The sequence below is a fragment of the Barbus barbus genome, assembly GCF_936440315.1.
Source record: "Barbus barbus genome assembly, chromosome: 25".
NCBI classification, from domain to species: domain Eukaryota; kingdom Metazoa; phylum Chordata; class Actinopteri; order Cypriniformes; family Cyprinidae; genus Barbus; species Barbus barbus.
This window is the reverse complement of record NC_136753.1, coordinates 29,908,524-29,933,938: the sequence shown is the minus strand read 5'-3', so window position 1 is coordinate 29,933,938 and position 25,415 is coordinate 29,908,524. Positions and strand designations below refer to the sequence as shown.

Genomic DNA, 25,415 nt, shown 5'->3' with positions numbered 1-25,415 from the left:
TATTGAGGCGCTTGATTGCAGATCTCAAACTCTAGATGTGAGATAAATGGAGTAATATCTCAGCAAAAGACTCCATTTAATCTCAAACAGACAAGTGAGATACTAAAGAGATCTCATGTGTCATCTTTTTTCTGACCAAGAACCTTTTGTGTCTAAAGTTGAAAGTGAAGACAAAGTATTAAGTTGTGGTTGTGAATAACCATGACTGAAAAGAGGATTTTTGACAATTTAAATCAAATGATTCACTGCTTTGACACTCAAAGCTAACCACAGAGGAAAAAAACAAACAAGCAAGCATTATTTGTGGCTATTCATGGTTCTTCATGTTTCATTGGAAGTGTTTTGTTTTCTGGCTTCTTTATAGCAGCAGAACATCAATGCTTTCCTGATAAACTAGAAAATTAAAGTACTTTCTCTGATATCAAACTATAAAGTGCCTTTCTTATTTATCTTTGCATGTTGTATTTTCTGTCTGTATTATGGCATAGAATAAATCCAGGTTTATAAGAAACAGCTGCTATTACTTTAATCGTTTTGTTGGAAATGAAAGAAAGTATTTTGTGGTTATGAATAGCGATGACTGCGGGGAGGCTTGTACTTAAGACTAAACACTGAAGACAACAAAAGGTAGAAAACAAGCATGTACGCTATCTATTTGTTGAGTGATCTCAGTGTGTTTGTAATGAAGACACACAGCTCCCTCTGGTGTCTCAATCATAACACTTTCTGAGATCTGGATTTCATCACAAACAGCAAAGTTTCACTGCTTTCTAGTCCAACCAACCAACTATATCTACACAAAACATGAGCCCAGAAGAGATGGGAAATCATTTTATTAGCTCATACTACAGAAAGACATAAATAAAGAGAGAAGTGTTTCTCTGATGTGATCTGGAGCTTCAAACCTCCTCATCCAGATCAACTGAGATCAATCCTGTGCTCTCATTGGTGGAGGACAAGTGGGCGGAGAGCGTGATTGGTTAAGGTGAGAGTCAATATGACTCAATCAAAGAGTACAGCACTTAAAAGCGAGCAGCTTTTTTTTCTTTGAGGTTAAAAACAAGAGTTGTAAATGTAGACGTACTTTGTGGCTGTGACTAGCAGGCTTTTTGAAGGTTTGAATCAAATGAATGAACTGCTTTGCAAATGATTCACTTAATTAGTTTTGAAGCGCTGAACTGCACACTAAAAGCAGCAGAAATATGAACCGATTCTACAATCAAGCAAGCGTTTTCATTATACGATTAAAATCATAAGTTAGTGGATGATGTTGATAGATAATGTGGTTCTCTACCAAACTCTCAGTATTTTTGTCTTGTTTTCCAGCACAAATATCTAAACTTTCTTAAATTAAGAAACATTTACTTGCAAAGCAAAATGACTTAAGTGAAAAATGTATCCAAATTAAGTGAGTTTTTGCTTAAAACAAGAACAAATATATTCCAACTGTTGCTTTAATTATCTTGCAAATCGTTAAGAAGACCTTTGTTTCAAAATATATTCAATAATTTTAGTGATTCTCATTTGCTACTTAAATCTACAACATTTTAGAAAACATCAAATATTAGATTAAGTAAGCACAGAATAAATGTTGCGCTGCTGCACGCGATCTTTATATACCTGTGTTACTCATGACTGCTTTTGTGCTGCAGGGTCACATATTAATTCATGTGTGTGTGTGTGTGTGTGTGTGTGTGTGTACCGTCTGTGTGTGTGTGTGTGTGTGTGTGTGTGAGTGCATGTGTGTCTCTGTGTGTGTGTGTGTGTGTGTGTGTGTGTGTGTGTGTGTGTGTGTGTGTGTACCGTCTGAGGTGGCGGATCATGTGTCTTAAGGTGTGTTGGTTGGGTGGAGGCATGCTGATGACCAGCAGCTTCAGTCTGTCCACCTTCTCCAGGTAACTGGATAGTTCTACAGGACACAAAGGCACTGAATCATTTCTAATGAATCATTAATCATGCATCTCTTTATCGTTCTCGTCGTCACTCACTGACGCTCTCGATGATATCGTGGAAGAATCCATACGGGACGAGCGGCTCGGGCAGCTCTCTGAAGAACAGCTTGAGCGCTCCGGTGATGACGTGAATGTCCTCCCACTGCGGGTCGTCCAGATCCAGACGCTCTGCAGGAGAAACAGAGGACATGAGAGTGAGAAACGCTGTGTGGCGCACAGAGATGCTGCGTGTGTTTAGGCATCAGGCAGCAGCACAAGATCTGCAGAAGAAGAAGGTCAAAGGTCAAGAAAAGGCGAGGAAGCAAAGCAACAGAAATCATTTGATTAAAGTTTCACCTCAATTCTGTAACAAATTTTGAAGCTTCAATGCAACTTTATCTGTGACATAATGCTGATTTGAATATAGTTTTGACTCAAGATGACTTAAAAATCAGACAAAAAAATTAGAAAAATATTTTAAAAATCAGGCAAAATCAGCTTTTAAGCAAAACAGCTAAAAATCAAGATATTTATATTTATAGATATTAATTCAATAGACATGAATTCATTCTTTTTTTTCTTTAGTGCAAGTTCTCCTGGGAAGACGTAATGCTACGTCATACATTACATTTTGAATTAAACATTTAGAAATAAATACTATTGATTCATTTTTTTAATAAATAAACACATAAATAAATAAATAAAATTCTGTGTATCTGTGTTTATGCTCTTTCTTAGTCGCTGTTAGAACCTAAATACTACCTTCTATCATTTTACCTTAACTAATGGCCTTTTTATAATTAATAATAATAGTAGAAATCAGTGTTATTTTATTATCATTACTATACTATTATAGTTTTATAGTTTAAATTAATTTTTATTTTTATATATTTTCTTTTCATTTAGTTTTACTAAGTTTTAGTAAGTTGTATTTTTTACCATTTTTATGAATAATTAAATAAATTAAAACTGTATATATTTTTTTTTTTTTCTGTTTTAGTTCTACAATTTAAAAAAAAGTAACAATTCAAGTAACAATTATTTTTCTTTTTTTGGTTTTAGATAATAAACGCAAGAGGATGTTAGTAAAAATATTATGCATATAAAAAAAATTATATCCTTTTTCTTAATCAGTAAATCAGGAATGACTTGAAACCCTCAAAAGAATTCAGTTCCGGAAACGTCTGGAATCTTGATATTTTTACAGAAAATAGGAGTACCATAGATTAAAGTAAGTAAAAAAAAATCACAGCAGATGAACCAGCATGTCACAGACTTGTACTGAGCATGTAATGTTTGTTTATTAAAACATTTCTGTGATTCAAAGCCATAACCCCTCGGTCAAACCGGCCACAGATTTCCTGCATTAAACATGGAGCGAAGAGCAGTAGGACACTCTCAGTCAGAAAGCAGCAGCGAGACGTTTGGAGGGTAAAGCGCTGTAAGATCAGAGTAAAAGAGCCCCTTCCTCTTTATAAGAGACAAACCTTGAACTAAACCCTCAGGGAAGAGATAGCGTCCGTCTGTGGTCACGGCTCGCTCTGAAAGAACCAACAGGAGTTACACACGTGTGACCTCACACACACACACACACACACACACATTTGTCATACGAGGTCATACGATGTGATTTCATGTTTTCCTTTCTCTTTGGAGTGTTACAAGCTGTTAATGGCTATCCGTAAGGTTGCACAGACTAAAGTCTCAAACCCAAAGCGATATTCTTTATAAAAGTTAAGACTCGTCCACTCCTTCCTAAACACAGCCACATGTCTACATCACTGTGTGGGAAGATTTGCATAACACCGCCCAAATGTTTACGCAAAGAAAGAAGGCGTAACTTGTATTCTTGCTGTGGTATTGTTGCCGTGGAGATGCTGAGTGTTTCCAAATATGGTAAGGGGCGTAACATTTCCATCACACGCTTGAGGTTTTCAGCCAATCACAGTGCACTGGATAGCTGGCCAATCAGAGCACACCGTGCTTTTCAGAACGATGAGCTTTGTAAAAATCAACATGTTTCCGAGAGGAGCAACAATAATGTACGGTATGTGGAAAATAATGTGTTTTTGAACCTTAAACCGCATTGCATTACACCAAATACACATAATATTATTTTTAGCATCGTCATATGACCCCTTTAAAAACGTAACTTTTTAAAGTATAATCAAATTGGCTGTTCAGTTCATTTCAACTTAAATTATATTAAACTGACTTTTGACTGAAAATTGAGTTGAATCTTGTATAACTTAAAAAATGAAGTTGAAATTGGTCAAATTATTTTGATGAGAGGTCATACAGCAAAAACATACTTACAGTACATCACATCTTATCAATAAATGAATTAATCATCAATTTACTGTAGAACAAAAATATTTAGTACAATTAACTGACTCTGAATTTTCCCCAGTTACAGAAAATGTACAATTCCTTAAAATTGTAACATAAGAGGAAGTGACATAATTTGGGCTTTTCTACAGCATGATGGCAGAAATATTTTTATACAATGAAGTATTCAACCATTAAAAAACAGTTTTTTTAATTTTAATTTGATAGGAAATGTACATTAATGAGTAACTAAATTACTCTCTTGCATTAAGTATCTCTTGCATTTTTCAAATCATCATTAAATAAGTCATGTTTATTGTTAAAGAATAACAATAATGATTTAATAAAACTGTGTTTGAAATGTATTTATGCCCCATATATTGCTGATAATTACAGTGAATTATTCACAGTGAAACCAGGACATGCATTCAGTTTTGATTTCATGTTGCTTTTAATTGCAATGAATGACAGATGCTCATATCATGATGGTTATTGGTATGATATTGATGTGATTTTGATTCTTTCTCACCATGATTGACAGCAAAGCGCAGTTTCTGAATGACGGCCAGATTCCCGCTGACTCTGTAAATCCCATCAGTCTCCAAACCTGAATAAACACACACACACAGATGAATTATTCTCAGGAATAGACACATAAAATGTCCTCCTCTCTTAGGATATTGTCCCGCTGAAGTGTTTGTGATTGATCGCACCTCTCCTCTCCACGGCGTCGGTGCATTTTCTGACGAACTGAGGAACGGCGCTTTTCTCTCGCTCACACAGCAGCTCCAGCCCACAGCCGAACACCTGATCTGAGATCAGAAACACAGAGGAACAGCTCAGAGCCAAATGGAGCAAAGCACTTCACATTCCAGCTCATTTTGAATGGAAATCCAGTTCAATGTTTTTAAAGAAGTCTCTTCTGCTCATCAAGGCTGCATTTATTTGATCAAAAATACAGTAAAAACAATAATATTATGAAATTCAAAATAATTGTGTTCTACGTGAATATATAGTAAGATCTCATTTATTTCTGTAATGCAAAGCTGAATTTTCAGCATCATTCAGTATCACATGATGCTCAATTATTATTGGTGCTTAGTTATTAATGGTTCTTCTTATCAATGTTAAAAAAAGTTTTTGCTGCTTAATATTTTGTGGAAACTTTTCTGAATCTTTGATGAATAGAAATCGATTATTTGAAATAGAAATCTTTTGCTACATTATAAAGGTCTTTACTCTCACTTTTGATCAATTAGATGCACATTTACTGAATAAAAGCAACATTTCTAAATGCATTAAAAATACATTTTTAAGCATTAACTGTAAAAAACAAACATTTTTACAAACACCACACATTTGAATGGTAGTATTTCATGCTTTCTGCATAAATATTACTTTACTTGGAGTAATGATGCTGAAAATTCAGCTTCAATCACAGCAATAAATTACATTTTACAATATACTCACATAGAAAACAGCTTTTGTAGATTGTAATAATATTTCACAATATTAGTGTTTGTACTAAATGCTGTTTGGTGAGCAAAAGAAACATTGAGTGCTGTATTTCCATATTTTACAAATAACATTCATAGCCAATAATTCATGGTAATTGTAAATAAAATCATTTCATTTCAGCAACAAACAGGGTAAAAATAAAGAGACTGCAGTTGCATTGAATCTCAAATAATAACGTGGCATCTGTGATGTGAAGATGTAAACAGCAACAGATAATGAGAGTGATTTACAGTAGTATCTTTTATATTACTATTTTATATTTACTTAATCAGTGTTGGGGGTAACGCATTACAAGTTACATAATCAGATTACTTTTTCAAGTAACTAGTAAAGTACTGCATTATTTTGCAATTTGCAAGTTACTGTTTCAAACAAGTAAAGCCTGTTACATTGTTTCTGATGTATTGAGTGACAGCTCTGGTGTTGAGAGAAATCAGGAGTAAATGCAGAGGCGTTGTGTGTGAACATGATCTTACTGTACTTCTAGACTAAATATCAACATGCATTTACTCAAAAACAGATTCAGAATTCCTCAGAATGAATAAAAACAGTCAAATGCAAAACCGCAATTAAACATGTTAAATAACACAAGTATCCTTTATGTATTTAATCCCATTTTATTAATTTACTGCTGAACTTCAATAATCCAATTTAGCCATACTAATAAGCAAATATGACTTTACATAAACATAACTTTTTTTGTTTGTTTCTGAAGGGAGAAAAATGAGGCCAGCCAGACGAGAAAAAGCATCGCAAAAGTAACGTAACGCATTACTTTCCAAAAAAGTTAACATAATTAGTTACTTTTTTAGGGAGCAACGCAATTTGAAATGCATTACTTTTAAAAAGTAACTTTCCCCAACAAGCTTTATAATGTTACAAAAGATTTTAAATAAATGCTGTTCTTTTCAAAATTCTATTCATCTGTGAATCCTATCAAGGTTTCCACAAAAATATTGAGCAGCACAACTGTGTTCAACATTGATAATAATCAGAAATGTTTGTTGAGCAGTAAATCAGTATATTATTATGATTTCTGAAGATCATGTGACACTGAAGACTGCAGTAATGATGCTGAAAATACAGCAGCAGATCACAGAAATAAATTACAGTAAAACAGATATTCACATAGAAAACAGCTTTAAACTGTAATAATATTTCAAAATTTTTTATGCATTTTTGATCAAATAAATGCAGCCTTGGTGAGCAGAAGAGACTTCTTCCAAAATTTTCCCAAAAAATTCTTACCAACTCCAAAATTTTCTGTATGTAGTGTGTCTGTGTATATGTGTGTGTGTGTGTGTGTGTGTGTGTGTGTCTGTCTGTGTCTGTGTCTCTCTCTGTGTGTGTGTGTGTGTGTGTGTGTGTGTGTGTCTGTCTGTGTCTGTGTCTCTCTCTGTGTGTGTGTGTGTGTGTGTGTGTGTGTGTCTGTCTGTGTGTGTGTGTGTGTGTGTGTGTGTGTGTGTGTGTCTGTGTCTGTGTCTCTCTGTGTGTGTGTGTGTGTGTGTGTGTGTGTCTGTCTGTGTCTCTCTGTGTGTGTGTGTGTGTGTGTGTCTGTCTGTGTCTGTGTCTCTCTGTGTGTGTGTGTGTGTGTGTGTCTGTCTGTGTCTCTCTCTCTGTGTGTGTGTGTGTGTGTGTGTGTGTGTGTGTGTGTCTGTCTGTGTCTCTCTGTGTGTGTGTGTGTGTGTGTGTGTGTGTGTGTGTGTGTCTGTGTCTGTGTCTGTGTCTCTCTGTGTGTGTGTGTGTGTGTGTGTGTGTGTGTGTGTGTGTGTGTCTGTCTGTGTCTCTCTGTGTGTGTGTGTGTGTGTGTGTGTGTGTGTCTGTCTGTGTCTCTCTCTGTGTGTGTGTGTGTGTGTGTGTGTGTGTGTGTGTCTGTCTGTGTCTCTCTCTCTGTGTGTGTGTGTGTGTGTCTGTCTGTGTCTCTGTGTGTGTGTGTGTGTGTGTGTGTGTCTGTCTGTGTCTGTGTCTCTCTGTGTGTGTGTGTGTGTGTGTGTGTCTGTCTGTGTCTCTCTCTCTGTGTGTGTGTGTGTGTGTGTGTGTGTGTGTGTGTGTCTGTCTGTGTCTGTGTCTCTCTGTGTGTGTGTGTGTGTGTGTGTGTGTGTGTGTCTGTCTGTGTCTGTGTCTCTCTGTGTGTGTGCGTGTGTGTGTGTGTGTGTGTGTGTGTCTGTCTGTGTCTGTGTCTCTCTGTGTGTGTGTGTGTGTGTGTGTGCGTGTGTGTGTGTGTGTGTGTGTCAGCCTCACCAGTCTGTCGATAACGTTCTGGATGGTTCTGTACCATTCTCTGATGAGCGATTCTGTCTCCGACTGCAGCAAGAACTCATTTCCTGTAATCGTCCTCAGCTACACACACACACACACACACACATATGAAGTTTGGTTCCGTTCAGCATTTTATCACAATTTAAATTTTTAACAGAGGAAGTTCCTGAGGAACTAAATATTAAATGTCACTCTGTTAACAGCCCAAACAGAAACACACAAACACTAATTACATTTACTTTCACAGATGCTCCTTTCGGGAAATCAAATGGACAACTGTTGATATTTGATTGCATATTTTAGTGTCTTACAAACCTGAGCAGAGCTTGAGACATTCTCCTTTATTATAAAATCTAATTTCTCTGTCTGGTTCTCACCTTGAAGACGTTTTTTCTGCTGGACAGGTCGTTGGCCCACTGAAGCTGAGCTCCTCTCAGATCCACGCTGCTCTCCGGACAGCTGTTCCCCGGTTTCTGCATGCAAACACACACATACTCACAAATATTTCACTTTTAAAGCATCAGACACTGCATTGACCCTGTGATATTCCCTGTTAGTCTCACCCAGCTGTCAGGATTCTGGCTTTTGGGGTCTTTGAAGAAGACGAGACTGTTCCCCACCAGCACCACCCATGACGGGTTCCAGTTTTTCCTGAAAATGACACAAAAGACGTCACTTTTGCTCCAGCTACGTTGAGAACTTGAAAAAACCGTACAGAGACCCAGAGGTCAAAAGGTCAAAACCATTTATTTATTGTCCTTTATTTTTGTCTACTGTAAATTCAATTCAATTCAAGTTTATTTGTATAGCTTTTTACGATACAAATCGTTGCAAAAATGGCTCAAAAAATATTTATTTATATATTTATTAAATATTTCTGGGACATCTGACAAACTTAATAGTTTAGAATAGATGTGGGCTACTAAAAAACTGCACAAGTAAAATATATACAAAATCTTAAAATTATTATAGTTCATATTTTGTAATAAATGTAAACAAATTATTTATATATTTATTATTGTAATATTTATTTATAAATATTTAAATTTAAATAAATACTTAAGTTTAAATAATAATTAAATTAAATAATATTTGTTATATTTTTAAATGTTTTCATTTTAATTTTAATTCCCTGTCTGCTGCCTAAATGGCTCAAAAATATTAGTAAATTAAAAAATACACTCCATCCATCCACTGAACCACTCGTAGTTTACCATACAGTATCATATTTAACCATATCTGACTGGTTAATGTTAACCATCCTAAACCTTACTACGCTTTTTTTGCTTAAAACACAGAAAAAAAAAGAAACAATTTGCCGAGCTGGCAGAAAAAAACACTTTGAAACAGAAAAGTCATAATATCTTGTGCAATTTTGCTTTTCAAGAACCTCTGCTCTTGTTTGAAGGATGCTGAGACATTTTTAACTGGAAAACAAGACAAAAACGCAGATTAAGAAGCAGCTTTTGTGCAACTCAAGCCAAATTCTGCCTGTAATCTCGATCCATCTGAAGTGACTCTAGGTCTGGCGTGTGTTTGCATGTTTTAGCTCAAGGTGTGTGTGTGTGTGTGTGTGTGTGTGTGTAGATAAGCTCACCTCAGTTTCCTGCCTCCTTCTGCTATCTTGGTTTTGTTGAGCAGACCGGCCTTTTCCAGTTCCTGTCATGACACAATCGGTCAGTGTGTGTGTGTGTGTGTGTGTGTGTGTGTGTGTGTGTGTGTGTCACGAGTGTGTTTGTGTTCAGTTTTTGGTGTAAACATGTTTAGAATGACATAATCAGAATTAGTTTGGATTAAACTGTTTAAAAATCAATCTATCCTATAAAGCAAATTAGACCAGCTTGAATTTTCAGGTTGGTCTATGCTGGTTTAGTGCTGGTCTAGCATGATTTTTGGCATAAAAGAAAAATGTATAATTTTGACCCATACAATGTATTGTTGGCTATTGATACAAATATACCCCAGCGACTTACGACTGGTTTTGTGCTCCTTTTTGTCTATGAACCTGCAGCACAAAAGCAGTCATGAGTAGCACAGGTATATCTGTAGAAATAGCCAAAAATACATTGTATGGATCAAAATTATACATATTTCTTTTATGCCAAAAATCATTAGGATATTAAGATCATGTTCCATGAAGATATTTAGTAAATTTCCTACTGTAAATATATTAAAACTTAATTTTTGATGAGTAATATGCATTGCTAAGAACTTCATTTGAACAACTTTAAAGGAGATTTTCTCAATATTTAGATTTTTTTGTTCCCTCAGATTCCAGATTTTCAAATAGTTGTATCTCAGACAAATATTGTCCGATCATAACAAACCATACATCAATGAAAAGATTATTTATTCAGCTTTCAGATTATGTATAAATCTCAATTTCACAAAATTTACACTTAAGACTGATTTTGTGGTCCAGCCAGGGTCACATATTATTCTAAGTATATATGAAATATGCATTAAATGTAATAAAATGTACTGATTATTTATGTATTCATTAATTTATTTACTGTGTCTCTTCAGCAGCATTTTAGCTTTGTATGCATGTGGGTCAAATATGTTAAGATGTCCACATCAAAAGAAATTTACAAAAGTGATTTTATGTTTATAGAAAGCACATTAAATGTAAGTAAAGTGTCTAATTTTAAGGTTTCAAATAAGTTTTTGGAGAATAAAATGTCAAAATTTGGTTGAAATAATGTTACATTGTCATTCAATGTAACACAATATTTATATAAAAATTTAAACAACGTTCTTACTCTGACTTGTACGTATTAAAATATATAAAAGAGCAAGGGAGCATATTAAATTTTATTGTGTTTTAAGTGAGTAAAAAATTTTTACTGATAAATGGGCAAAACCTAGGATAGTGGCAAATTTAAAAAAACTTTAACATTACAGCTAATTAGTATTTGGGGTGAAAGTAATTATTCTTTTAATATATGTCATAAATTGATTTGTGTTGTAAATATGCCTGATAAGATTGTTACACTGAATGACATTTTAGTGGGTGTCTTCTGTAAATCAGGGGAAAATGTATGATATTTCTTTTTTTATTCAGAAAAACAAAAACAAAACTGCAATTAAATTAAACTTTTAAAAATAATGTTGTGTGTGTGTGGGGGGGGTACAACAATTTAAAGCAGTATTACACTAATTGATCTTAATGCTTAAACCCCGTATGTTAGCTTTGTGTGTGTTTGTGTGTTTCTCACCGGTGTGACTCCTTCTGGTGAGCTGTCAGATGAAGGAGGCTCCACCACCAGCCCGTAATCTGACTGTAGACCAGATGAAATATAAACATATGATCAAGACGACATAATCTGCAGTAATACTGTGTCAAATGTTGTCCCATATGTTATAATGTTCATCATAATTTAGTTTCTCATGACCCTTTTCTCATCCTCTGTTACATTACACCTTTCTTCTATACTGCTGTCTCTTTAAATAACCATTGCATCCATGCATATAATTCACAAATACTTCATGATATCATAATAGATGTTTCAGAAGTGAATTCATATTTTGGGAACCTCTTAAAAGTATGAAAAGGTGAAAAAGTATTTTTTTATTTTTTTCTGTGATCATCATGACACTTGATAAACGTCTGACTGTCTGAATAGAAAATGGCCATCAAAAAAAACAACACATATAAAATATACACAAAATCTGAAAATTGTTACCACATTCTTAGAGTTAATATTTTGAGATAAATGTAAAAAAAAAACTTATTTATTATTATTTATTACATTTATAAATAATTTAATTTACAATTAAATTAAATTAAATTAAATTGGTTTTTAAAAAGAACAGCACATATAAAATATACACAAAATTTGAAAATTGTTACCACATTCTTAAATTAAATTAAATTAAATTAAATTAAATTATTAAAAGACCAGCACACATGAAATATAAACAAAATCTGAAATTTTTTACCACATTCTTAGAGTTATTATTTTGGAATAAATGTAATTTTCTTTTTCTTTTTTACATTCATTTACAAAAAAATATATATATTTTTTACATTATTTTATATTTATTATAATTATAATCATTTATTATTTATTTATTATATATATGTATATATATATATATATAAAATGTATTTGTTTATTTCGAATTATTGAAATAAACTGAATTTTTATTTTAATCTGTCTGCTGCCTTACAGCAAGTGACTGACAGGTGACTCAAGCACAGATGGCACACAGGTCTCATACTTCAGCAGGTGAGCGGCTGGCATTGAGATGAATGGGAATAGATGTATGTTGTATTCATACGCATGTGAAAGTCCTGAAATGCAGTTCCTCTCACCTTGCCGTTTGCAGAAGCTCTCTGTGTCTGTGAGGGCAGGAACATGGAGTAGGAGTGGCTAACGTGTGCCACGCCCCCTGATAAGGCGAAGTTTCTGCGATGGGCGTCGCCTAACACACCGGAGGCGGAGCTAAGTGCTTCAGAGGACGCTGTGCGCTGCATGCTCTGCACGGGACGATATCAGGTTAGCTTCACTCAATTCAATCACATTAGACTCAGTCCAGTCGCATTACATCCGCCTCACTTCATCTCAATAATGTTGGGTTTAATTTGTTTATCCTCCAACCACTCAACTCAATTAGCAGACTCAGTTACAGCGGCAGCGCTCAAAAGCAGCTTAACAGACAGACTGAACCCCGGTTCCTCCATATGCTGTGGATTAGGCCGGGATCACACGCTCACAGCCCAAAAACAAGAGCACAGACACGAGGAAACGCAGAGACAGAAGCAATGCATCCTTGCTTTTACATTTCATCAAACATTAAATGACTTCAATGATCTGCCAGTAATTCAGTCTCAGTATTGCTAAACAGAAAAGTAAATAAACGCCAAACTTAAAGGCTGATGGTCTGCAGTAAATGGAAGAGGGCTATTAAAATAAACAGCACAAACTAAAAATATACACCAAATCTGATCATAGTTACCACATTCTTAAAGTTAATAATTTAGAATAAATGTAAAAATGCTTAAACACTAAATTACTCAGATTAATACGTGGTTTTAATAAATAGTAAATACATTTTTATTTTTAAATAAGAAATAAAAAATTAACTATATTGGTAGTTTTTGGAAAAAGTGCAAGAAAAAGTAAAGCAAGAAAGAAAGTGATAGAAATTTGGAATAAATGTAAAAATGCTTAAAATGATAAAACATGACTTTGTTTTAATAAATATACCTTTAAATACATTGTTAATGCAAACATTGTGTTTGTAAAAGAAACGTTTTTATTTTACCAGGAATATAGCAGAATTATGTGAAACAGGGCATGAATAAAAAAAAAGGTTAAAATAAAAAAAAATTAAAAAGAAAGAGAGAAAAAGCACGAAAAAAGAGAAAAAAGGAAAACAAAAGAAATAGACAAACAGATAGACAGACAGACAGATAGACAGACAGACAGATAGACAGACAGACAGACAGACAGACAGACAGATAGACAGACAGATAGACAGACAGATGATAGATAGACAGATAGACGGACGGACGGACGGACGGATAGATAGACAGATAGATAGATAGATAGATAGATAGATAGATAGACAGACAGACAGACAGACAGACAGACAGACAGACAGACAGACAGACAGATAGACAGACAGACAGACAGACAGACAGACAGACAGACAGACAGACAGATAGATAGATAGATAGATAGATAGATAGATAGATAGACAGACAGATAGATAGATAGATGACCTCACCTGACTCAGCTGCCAGCCATTGGTATCATGGGTAATGTAGGAGAGGTCAGGTGAGAGCTGAAAGAGAAGGTAAACGGTTTGATTTGAGAAAGTTCAGTCGACAGTCAACGGAAGAAACAGTCAGACTGAAACCAACCGTTTGAGAAGAGCAGAAAAACTGGAAACTCATCTATCTTTGCTTTCATCAAGACAAGAAGTGGGACGCAAAACGGTTCACCAAAGCCCTCGATATCAGTTCAAAACACACTGAGACTCTCTTTCAAACAATCAATAATAAACGCCTTTGTGCTTTTCTTCCTAATGAGAGCACGTTAAACATGACAGTGCAAATCTGTGTGAATATCAGATGTGAAACTCTGCGTTTGTTCCTCTTTGGAGATGAAAAGCATCAGGCTGACTTACAGAGCCGCAGATCTCCTGTAATCCAGCGAGAGCCGCGTTTAATCCAGCGTCTCTTCAGAAAACCACACGCTCATCTGATCAGAGTCAGATCCAGATCAGCTCACTGCCAGCTCAACTTCCTCTTCACAGGAGGAAGATGCTCTGTATTTCTCGCTCGAACCGTTTGTGTCAATAAGGAAGTTGAGTCGTGAAGGGTGTGAAAGTCAAATTCACACGTGCCTAAAGGAAGCTCATCTTTAACTGACAGACTCAGTCATCTGTGGCTTCATTCACACAGTTCTGATCAAACCGCTTCTGTTCACACACGCTTCGCTTACGAACCAGACTGAACTCGCTCCGAAAGCTCTGGAATCCAGGGCCGTATTCACAAAACATCTTCAGGCTAAAAGTAGCTCATAACTCGCCGATTTAGGAGAAAATCTTAAAAATAATAGGCGTGTCAGTCATAAATTTAGGACTCCTAAATGTTTGCTCTAAGAGTATTTCACTAAGCATTTTAGCACTAAAACTAGCTCCTAAATCTGTGAAAGTGAAAACTATCTGTGAACTATCCTAAAATAGCTGTTGCCGGGAATCTGCCTCTGAATATAAACATTTTAGACATATTTGATGATAATGAGCTTTTATAAAGGTATCGCCTTTGGTTTTGGAGGTTATCCCAACTCCAGATTTTCCTTTGATTATATCCTTGTTTTCATTAACCAGCTGGCCAAGAAATAACAGATGTGCTTGTGTCCAGTTTGATTTTCTTTTACGTTTGCATGTCTTATCAGCCATGATTATTCTACTCCGTTAATTAAAATGCTATTTATATGCATATTCACTAATTATGAGAAGCACACATGTAAGAGGCTGACAATTAGATGAACATATACTTGTTTAATTAGTGACATTACTCTTGCATTTTATAATCTTTATTTGAATGTGGGTGTCACATGTTGGTTTCAGTTTAGTTCCTGTTTGTCCTTATTTGGTCGGCTTCCTGTCATTAGTTAATCATCGTTTATTCCATTCACCTGTTTTGTATTAATCATCTCGTTTGTCCTTATGATCAGTGGGACCCCTGTGGAGAGGGTGAGTAGCTTCAAGTACCTCGGCGTAAACATCTCCGAGAACCTGACTTGGACTACACACATCCAATCACAGGTTAAGAAAGCCAGGCAAAGACTGTACCATCTGCGACAGCTGAGGAAATTCAGGGTCTCACCAGCAATCCTGAAAACTTTCTATTCAGGGACCATAGAAAGTGTATTGACTCAGTGCATCTCAGTGTGGTATGGAAACAGCTCCAATCAGGACTGCAAAGCACTACAGAGAGTTGTGCGCTTAGCTGAGCGCATCTCAGGTTCACCAAAAACATTTTTATTTTTAACCTTTATTTGAATAGATGGTAGCACTTTATTTTAAGGTCTCTTAACTAGTTGCTTATTAGCATGCATATTACTAGAATAATAGCCATTTATTAGTAGTAATTAAGCACATATTAATGACTTATTCTACATGACCTTATTCTATATCCCTATCCAATATCTAAACTTAACAGCTACCGCACTAACTATTAATAAGCAGCAAATTAGGAGTTTATTGAGGGAAAAGTTGTAGTTAATAGTGAATGTGAAGTGTTCCCTTTTTTAAAGTGTTTGGTATTTTTGTCAACCCTGTTACTGACACCAACGTTACTAGACACTATAGTTTAATTAGAACATGTGATAGTTTTCACATATACAGTATGAGCAGCATTTTAGTTCCTCTTTTCACTGGGACTGTTTCAAAATTTGGATTTTTTCAAATATTTTTATATTTGTCATTCAGATGATCAAGAACATCCTAATTTTGGAGGTTGGTCACATAAGAAAAATATATATTTTTTTACAAGAGAGACATTAAAAAAGAGCTTTGTCCAAAATAAAATATAGTTAAAGTTACAATGGAAAAACCTGGAAGGCTGTATCAAATATAATATAATTTTTTTTTTTTTTTAATGACAGTAACAGGATTGACGTCATAGTAACAGAACTAACCAGAGTAACAGGGATGACGGGAAACACATTTTTAAGCACACTGCAGATATTTGCAGATATCTACTGTACAGTTTTACAATTTTAAATTGCATTATATTGTTTTGCACTTATGTGGCATAGTTGTATGACAATAAGAAACAGTCAATTTTTCAGTTAAAGTCAGTTGTTGATTGTTGATTTAGCACATTGCATTTCTAAGAGATCTAATGTTTTAAGGTTATTGTAATTAGATAATGCGTTCCATCTGTTTGTCCGTGTCCCCTCACAGAACTTCAAATATACTGATCTGGTTCAATTATTAGGCAAGGAAGATGATCAGATCTCGGTCTTTCTATGATCATCTGAAACCAGACCAAGATCTTGACTTTCTTGAACATTGCAAGACTGGAGTAAAGGTCTGCAGTCACCTTGCTGCTCTTGTTTGTAATTGAATTTACATGGATGCATTATTGACAATGAGTTATGGAAAAAAAAAAGAGTTGTATTGAGACTGATCATCCTGTCCTGGTCATTAACAGCAACAGTAATAGTAACAATACTAATAAAACTAACTAAAATGAAACTCATGCTCATATGCCACTAAATGATATAGGCATTCGCTTAAAATTATACACAGGGTGGCCTTTAAAACTGTTTGCAATTTACACAGAGAATCTTTAAAAACAGGGTGACACCTAATCAATGGCATCCCTGTTACCCTGAAAAGTAACAGCTTTGAGCATTTCAAACTAATTTGCTCATTTTTAGCTATAGTCAAGTTCACAAAAGCACATGTTGTACACTTTTAATGGATTATACTTGTAGATGTTGAATGTACATTATTTTTCAATGTTTTTTTGATGAGGGTGGACACCAATACAAATATTTACATTTTATAGAAAAAAATGCATGCTTGTGCCAAAAAACATTGCTTAACAATGAGACTATATTTAAAACAATATGCAAATATTTGTATATAATTTTGCCTTCATTTTACAAATTAAAAGTCCTGCTGAAAAATAATAATCATAGTGAGGGACAGGCCAAAAACCTTACCCTTATCAACATAAATGCTATTTAAATGATTTAAAATAATATTTAATTGACTTTTTTTTGGATGTAATATTGATGAAAGAATATATAGTATCGTTATGTTTTTAAATTGCAAATGTATTCATTGTTATATTAAATCTATATGTCTGATTATTTCCTAGGGATGCAAAAGGCACTGATTTTGTGGAATGACCCACATACAAATGCAAAATATGACACTGAATCCTTCAGGATGCAATAGAATGTCTGATATTTACTATCTTTATCTGGTTTGTCATTACGGTTACAGGCAAGTTCGAGAAGCGGATTGACTTCAGTTCACACTGAATCTGTCATTTACAGTCAGTTTGGTTGATGCATATTGTGTAAACAGAGCTGGAAATTCACTACGAGGAACCTAGCCATTGACAGACATATGAAACTTATTTATATACTTAAACTTAATAAAAAAAATTAAATGTTGCCTTTGCAACTAACTTACATAAAACAAGTTTAAGTTTTTCATTGATGAAAATGAATTAATGAAAATGATATTTATTTAATGATTTTAGTTAATAATAAACTGGTCTGTTGTTGTATGAACAGGATATTTAATATATTTAATTTTTTCTAAATATGTTCAGTTTTCATTTAAATTTTTAAATTGTAGTAATTTATTTAGATTTAAATCTATGTTATTAAATGTTTAAACTTTTGTAATTTTATGTGCTTTTATTCCGAACGGTTACAGATTTTCTCGATTGCTTAAACACTTATGCCTCTTTTTTGCGAGACTCTAAATCCATAACTTCTGACTCAATTCCCCAAACTTCCTGTATTCAGGTCAAAATGAAGCTCTCCACTCAAAACAACTCAATCTTGCTGAAAAACCAAACTTTGTTCTCAGACATGACACACAAACCCTCAAAAACACACACACTACAACACAGTTTAATAAGTGTGGTACTCCCCAAACGTCTTATTCCTCAATTTAATGTGCTGTAGAGTACAGTACAATACAGCAAACAACAACAAAAATAATTATTCTGCCTCAGTATCCCGTCTTTGGTCTGGAACAGGTCAAAGAACCTCGTCAACATCACGGGCTATACTGACCCTGGCCAGACAGCGGGGGTAACAAACAAGATACTTGGTCATGTTGTCAATATAACACTTCACTGTTAGTGTTACCTGATGTAAACTATGGCTACAGTTTACTTACTGAAATGCAGAAGTCTGCACTTCTTATGTATGTCATATATCCATTTCAAAAGTACAAATGTACACATTACTGTCTGTGGGATATTGATTGAAAAAGACTGGATATGATTCACAGTTACACTTTTACTAGTGGTCTGACCAAAAAAAACACATTACAACGTCATTGTGCATAGAATAGAAAAAATAATATGTGCACAAAGGCGAAAATAAAAATGAGAAAGTCCTTATATATATATATATAACTTGTGTTGTCCTCTGTCTATATATGCTTTCCGATAGACGGTTGATGAGATGTATCTTTGAGCTATTTCAGAGAACTGGTTCTTCATTGGTTGATCTATATTCTCCTCATTAGTGAAAGTCCAGGTTTACTTGAACAATTCATGGCAAATTTATAAAAAGTCTAATAGAAATGTGTAGAAATATGCTTGACAGTTTATGACAACTAGATCGAGCTAGAACTAGAACTTATACGATGAACTAATGGCTTGAGGTTTTAGTTCAAAAGCCTGGTTACAGTGTTTTAGCAATCGAGAAAAACTGTAACATTTGTTATATATTTTTATTTTCAGTTTTCATTTAGATTTTTATATTTTCAGAATTTATTTAAATCTATATTATTACATTTTCATTTTTTGTCATTTTAAGTGCTTTTTCGCATATTTATTTTGTTTGTTTTAGTCCTTTTAGTTCTTCAAATAAATTTTATTTTATATCAGATGTTGCCAATGTCACATTCATAATTTCTATTTAATTTCAGGTTTTTCATCTAATACTTATTTTATTTCAGCTTCACTTTAATGAAAATGTTTTTTAATAATTGAAGTTAATAATAGCAACTGCTGTTGTATGAACAGGACACTCAGCCATTATTAAGCACTATTTTCAATCCCAAACCATTAACTGTCTGAAAGCTCAGCACAAAAATCTGTTAGTAGACACTTAATAAATAAATAAATCCACGTCAGAAAGCATAATCCCCTTTTTCATTTGGCCGTGTTTCCTCTTCTAATCCGTGACATGAGCAGATTCTCCTGCATCAGCCCCACAATCTTTCTAATGCTCTTTGTTCATATAATCTCTCTGTAATGGACTTCCTATAGACAGTAGATCATTAGATAGATGATGTACTTTCATACAGCATTACATCACATCATCATAATCACCTGCAAACACACACACACACACACACACACACACAAACCCTAAACCTAACCCTCACAGAAAACCTGTTCGCATTCTTACACTTTCAGATAAACATCATTTACTATTTTTAATATTTTTTCCCCTCGTGGGGACCACAGGTCAGTCTCCACAATGTCAGAAATGTCAGGTTTTACTATCCTTGTGGGGGTATTTGGTCACACACACACACACACTGTACCCTGTGCATTGAGCTGCTTCCTGAGTGCTGTAATGGGAGCGACAGGTGCCTGATGTCACGCTGAACCATCCCGACCTACAAACACCAGACAGACAGAGACAGAGAGAAACAGATGCGCAGGTGCATTAGAAACGCCTGTGTGCATGTGTAGGATGTATAGGACCTCAAGCAAATAAAATGTTTTGGGCTGAGAAATTACCCACCAGAAGATCATTTTAAGTGTTAAATGAGAAATGCATTGAATAGACATTACAAAAAGCACATTTTGATTCAACATGGCATAAATAATGATAAATTTTGTTTTTTTTTAAAGAACATTGAAATATGACATTAAAAATTTAAATGACACTCTAAATATAAAAACTAAAACTGCCACTAGCTAGTGTCAAATCACTGTCTTAATGAGTGAATCATTGAATCATTTACTGAACCGATTCATTCAAACAGCTATTTCATTCAGAAACAAAGCAAATGACTCTATAAATGAGTCACTGAATCACTGACTTACTCGGTTCGTTCAAAAGGCTGATTAATTCAGAAACAAAGCAAATTGAATCACTGACTCACTCGGTTCGTTCAAAACTGTGGATTCATTCAGTCTGTGTGTTGCTCAGGGACGCTCAACAGTTCTGCTGTGCTTTTGATTGCAACTATTTTCATTGGTGAAATTGAGCAAAAAAGACAATATTTCGTCTAAAATGTAGCACAATATGAACTTGTTTATTGAACTGTTGTATAAAATCAATATCACATTTGCAGTGGTGCAGATATTGAGGAAAAATAGCACTCTTGCTCATGTGATATTGTTAACTGTATCATATGAAATAAATATAAGAGGGGCATTTTTAAGATGATGGACAGGTCTGGGCGTGCATTAACGTTATGTTTGTCCATAATTAATCGTACCAAATTAACACATTAAATGGACATCCCTAAGAATTGAATGTTTCTGTTTATCAAAATATATAATGTATAAAAAGTGAGGAGTAGAAATGATTTTTAAAAATGGACTGACGCATGATTATACGTCTCTAATTGGTCCACGGTCGCTGGTTCCATGATCTGATTGGTTGCTCACCTGGTTTTGGTGGGCGTGGCTCTCGCGGGCTCTGCGCGGAGGTTTCCACGAGCGTTCCTCGGTGACGGTGTTGACGTAGTAATAGCGTCCGGTTCCGGGGTCACAGTACTGATCCCACAGCTGCAGCGTCTGCAGGGGTCGTTGACCCGGAAACGGCTTGGGAGGCTCCGCCCACTCCCGCTTCCCCTGCTCTGACAGGGAACTCTGGGAAATGTAGGCAGATGATGAGATCTGAGGAGAGAAACATTAGAAAGAAACATGATGCATAGTTCACTGAGGATTCATTTCAACTGCTCAAAACATAGCAATTTTATTATTTTTCTTACAACATTTATTAATATTTTAATGCTTTTATTTTTCATATTAGATTTGATCTTTTTAGTTTCCATTTTCATTTTAGTTTAAGTAATTTTATGTGCTTTTGCCATTTTATTTATTTTTAAATATTTCTATATAGTTTTATTTTTTTATTTCAGTTTAAGTTTGTAATTTTACTATTTAGTATTAAGCATCATTTTAGTTATTTCAGTTTCTAATTTTTAAGTTTTTCATATAATGTTTTGTATTTTGTTTAATTTTATTTAAATTATTAAATTATATTTTATATATATATATAATTGAAGTAAAAATACAAAAATTACAACTACTAACAATCATTTTTAGTACTTGAAATAAAATTGAAATGAAATAAAATAAAATAAAACAAAACATTGCATGAAAAACTTAAAAATTAGAAACTGAAATAACTGAAATGATACTTAAATAATACTAAATACTAAAATTACAAACTTAAACTGATACCTTGTAATTTTAAGGTTTTTCATGTAATATTTCATATTTTATTTTATTTAAATTACCAAAAATGATTTCCAATAGTTTTAGTTTCAGTTTTAGTACTTTTCGTACTTCAACTTATTTTCAGGTTTTTCAAGTAATACTTTATATTTTATTTCAGCTTTATATCTTTTTTTTTTTTTGTCAATTTTAGTAACTTGGGTACTGTACATCTTTTTCAAGCTTCAATTCATTTTTTGTCATCTGATATTTTGTATTTATTTTATTTCAGCTTGATTGATGTAAAGATGATTTGTAATAGTTTTAGTGAACAATAAAAGCACTGGTTCTAACTCATTTCAGAACACAACTATGCATGAAATCAATCTCAACGAGTGAGACTTCTGATGCAATTCTGCTTTCAAAACATTGTTTGTTTCAGCAACACTCACTGAGCCAATCACAGGATTTAAAACCTGTTTAAAAAGCAATTACTGCATTTCTGTTTTGGTTCATGCAATCATGATTTCTGATGCAATCCTCTTAGTTTGTGTCTAATGTGTGCATGTGAGACTAATTAGTGCGTATGCAAGATTACCCAGGTGGACAGAGTTGAACTTGAGAGTGCATTTTGGGTCTAAAAGTGAGCATTGTGTGTCAGTGCGGTTACAGACGTACATGCACTAAGTAAGAAAACAGCTTGAAGCCACAACTGTCAAGAGGAAGTGGCCTAAAACACAGTCAGACACGACAATATGAACAATACAGAGAGACAGAAGGAAGAAAAGCCATTAGAAGCCACCGAACAATAAAAGAGCCGAATGTAAAAGGTTTGCTGATGTCATTGAGTGCACTTAAAAGCTCTGACTGATGGATCAGGTGCGTTTCTGTGCTGTGAATCTCACAGGAGATGCTGCGTAAACAAAGGGATGTTTTCTGAGGTGAGAACGCTGTAGATCTGGATTATATTACTCATCTCTGTGAAGCCATATGGCCACCGAGCGTCATGCCACAGACAAACAGCAGGTGTCTCTCTCTCTGACTCCTGGAGCACTATGTATATAGCACTATTACAGACGAACACCTACAGAATAAAACAGGCTGTTGAAAGCAAGTCGTTCGTTTGAAGCTCGAGCGCTGATGTTGTTTTGTAGGAGAAGCGGTTGAAATGAAGCCTTGAACTTTTTCCACTGAGTGTGAAGCTATCTGAGCTTTAAGGTGTGTTTGAGAGCACGTTAACACAAGCAGACGGCTGCTTTATCACTGTAAATACAGAAATTAAACACTGACAACTAGTGCATGTCGAGATTGTAAAACCTGACATGTGAAACAATAGTCTAATAAAATAGTTTATTTACCTTTAGACAATCTTAAAAAAAATGTTGCATATGTATCATATTTGATCCATCAGGCTTTTATGGCTCATATAGTCTGATATTGTGAGAAAATGACAGAAATTTTTTTTTTTTTTGAGTCTCAGACTGAGCAAAGATATAAATTTGGAGCAGATGCTGATGATAAAATCCTGATGCTTGTAATGTAAATCAGTGAGATGTTTATAACAGTGCAGCAGATACTGACATTAAATGATCTAAATATCAGTCGTCGCTCTATATCTCCAGTAATATGAGATCGAAATGATCCAAACATATAATGCAATGCTGATTGAGAGATGAAGAAATAAACGCTCCTCAGAAGATGTGAGATGAAGATCATTCCTCCGCTGAGGAACAGAGAAAGTAAAGCTTCTGGAAACAAACGCTCCTCAATAGATCCTGATGATCAGATTTGAGACGCACTGATTTTTCTAGAAAATGATTGATGGAGAATCAAGTAAAGCTGAGCTGCTTCAGTCCAGTAAGAGTTCATCTGGAGATATGACTGCAGTTATTCTGACCTTTACTTGATCAAAATCAGTCAAGATTTGAGACATATGCACGAGATGAAGCTGGACGTTTGTACAATTTACTGGATATAAAAACTCTAAACAAGTCAGACGTCAGAAGACATGAGGAGATTGAGTGAAACAGGTTTAACAGCAAAGTTTGCTCATTTAGAGCCTATAGATATGGGGTTATAAAGTGTGCGTGTGTCATCTTTAAATGTCCCAGTACACTGAGTGTTATTGTGCACATCCAGAGTGATGTCACTTCCTGTCAGTTTCTATGTGGCAATGCTCTGATCTCAGAAAGCTGTTCATCATCAGAGCAATCACCATCTAAACAGCTGAAATCCATAACAATTGTTAGAAAGGGCCAACAAATCCCCCACAATATTTGATTCTGATGCTTTGTTTGTTATTAGGATCTCAAAAAAGTTTATAAGTTACATTTTTAATCTGCTCTGCCTCATTAATGTCAAACTGATCGAGATGCCAATCAAATCAAAGTGGGTGGGGCTTAAATGTTCACAGAATATGATGCTTCGTTTTAACAATGATGTTAGATGACAGTTGCTAAACATTTCATATTTGGCAGGGGTTACACATATGTCTGTAAATAGTATCTGTTTAGAAATAGTTCAAATTCATTACATCGTAACTAGATTTAGACCTAAGATATCTATAACAAGAAATAGTTTAGTAGATATGATACTGTTTTGCATAGTTATGATTGGAAACACTGGCCTTTAACAAAGCCTTTGAAAAAACTGTTAATCTTAAATAACACACATACACTTAAAAAAATTTTTTTTGTGTGTGTGTGTGTGTGTGTATGTGTGTTTCCTACCGTAAAAATATATCAAAACTTCATTTTTGATTAGTAATATGCATTGCTAAGAACTTCATTTGAACAACTTTAAAGGAGATTTTCTCAATATTTAGATTATTTTGCTCCCTCAGATTCCAGATTTTCAAATAGTTGTATCTCAGACAAATATTGTCCTATCATAACAAACCATACATCAATGGAAAGATGATTTATTTACCTGTATGTGTCCCTGCGTGTGTCTGCGAGCGGCCGCACTCATGTCCCACTGGCTGTAGGATTTAGCCGGGCTGCTGGGGCTCGGGTCCTGGTTCTGATAAGGGTTCTGGGGAAGGTTGCTGGAGCTTTGGCTTCGGGCGATCGGGACGCCGGGAACCGAGAGGTGACCCGAGGGCGAGGTGGAGGAACCGGAGAGGGGTAACGTCGGGAAACGTCCTCGAGCTGAGACTCTGCCGGCGTGTTTGTCCATCAAGGCACTGCTGCAGTGGAGATTCTCCATGGAACGACAGAACTGCTTATCAGGCACTGAGAGGAACCACAGACAAAACAGGCAAAGTAGACCTTAAACGGCTTCGTGACTTAATGAACACTTCAGGAGATCTCTACCTTTTATTACACTGAAACATTAAAATATTAGCAGTGTCGGGAAGGTTACTTTGGAAATATAATAGGTTACAGATTACAAGTTACCCTATCTAAAATGTAACAAGTAGTGTAACTATTTTAATTACTTTATTAATGTAACCGATTACAATTGATTACTTCTCTAAATTTCTAATATTTTCAAATGCTGTTAATCATTTTGAAACATGTAAAGCAGGCCGGGATAACCTTACAGTAGTTCTCAACACTGATTACTGTCAGAGTTTTAGAATAACTAGAATTAGGATTATAATCATTTCATTTTAAAGCACAGCCACCACAAAATCAGACTTACTTTGAGATCAGAGGTTAAATACAGATTTAAAAACAAAACAAGATATAGTTTAATAGCTATGATACTGTTTTTGAAATCAAATTGACAAGAAAAACTGGCATCTAACA

The 25,415-nt window shown here is 34.7% G+C and overlaps 1 protein-coding gene across 1 annotated transcript in view; it reads right to left on the bottom strand.

The window, feature by feature from the left end:
- The window catches only part of LOC306845300 (rho GTPase-activating protein 9-like), a 38,623-nt gene that overhangs the window by 1,841 nt on the left and 11,367 nt on the right, over positions 1 to 25,415 (bottom strand). The window contains exons 3-17 of the mRNA XM_079377997.1: positions 24,592 to 24,896; positions 20,890 to 21,120; positions 19,812 to 19,886; positions 13,773 to 13,829; positions 12,355 to 12,519; positions 11,255 to 11,317; positions 9,634 to 9,695; positions 8,600 to 8,687; positions 8,414 to 8,509; positions 8,014 to 8,117; positions 4,973 to 5,097; positions 4,789 to 4,866; positions 3,419 to 3,472; positions 1,989 to 2,120; positions 1,804 to 1,909 (exon numbers count right to left, since the gene is read on the bottom strand). Coding sequence (XP_079234123.1) covers positions 1,804 to 1,909; positions 1,989 to 2,120; positions 3,419 to 3,472; positions 4,789 to 4,866; positions 4,973 to 5,097; positions 8,014 to 8,117; positions 8,414 to 8,509; positions 8,600 to 8,687; positions 9,634 to 9,695; positions 11,255 to 11,317; positions 12,355 to 12,519; positions 13,773 to 13,829; positions 19,812 to 19,886; positions 20,890 to 21,120; positions 24,592 to 24,896 — 1,741 coding nt within the window. The remainder of the gene's footprint in view (positions 1 to 1,803; positions 1,910 to 1,988; positions 2,121 to 3,418; positions 3,473 to 4,788; positions 4,867 to 4,972; positions 5,098 to 8,013; positions 8,118 to 8,413; positions 8,510 to 8,599; positions 8,688 to 9,633; positions 9,696 to 11,254; positions 11,318 to 12,354; positions 12,520 to 13,772; positions 13,830 to 19,811; positions 19,887 to 20,889; positions 21,121 to 24,591; positions 24,897 to 25,415) is intronic.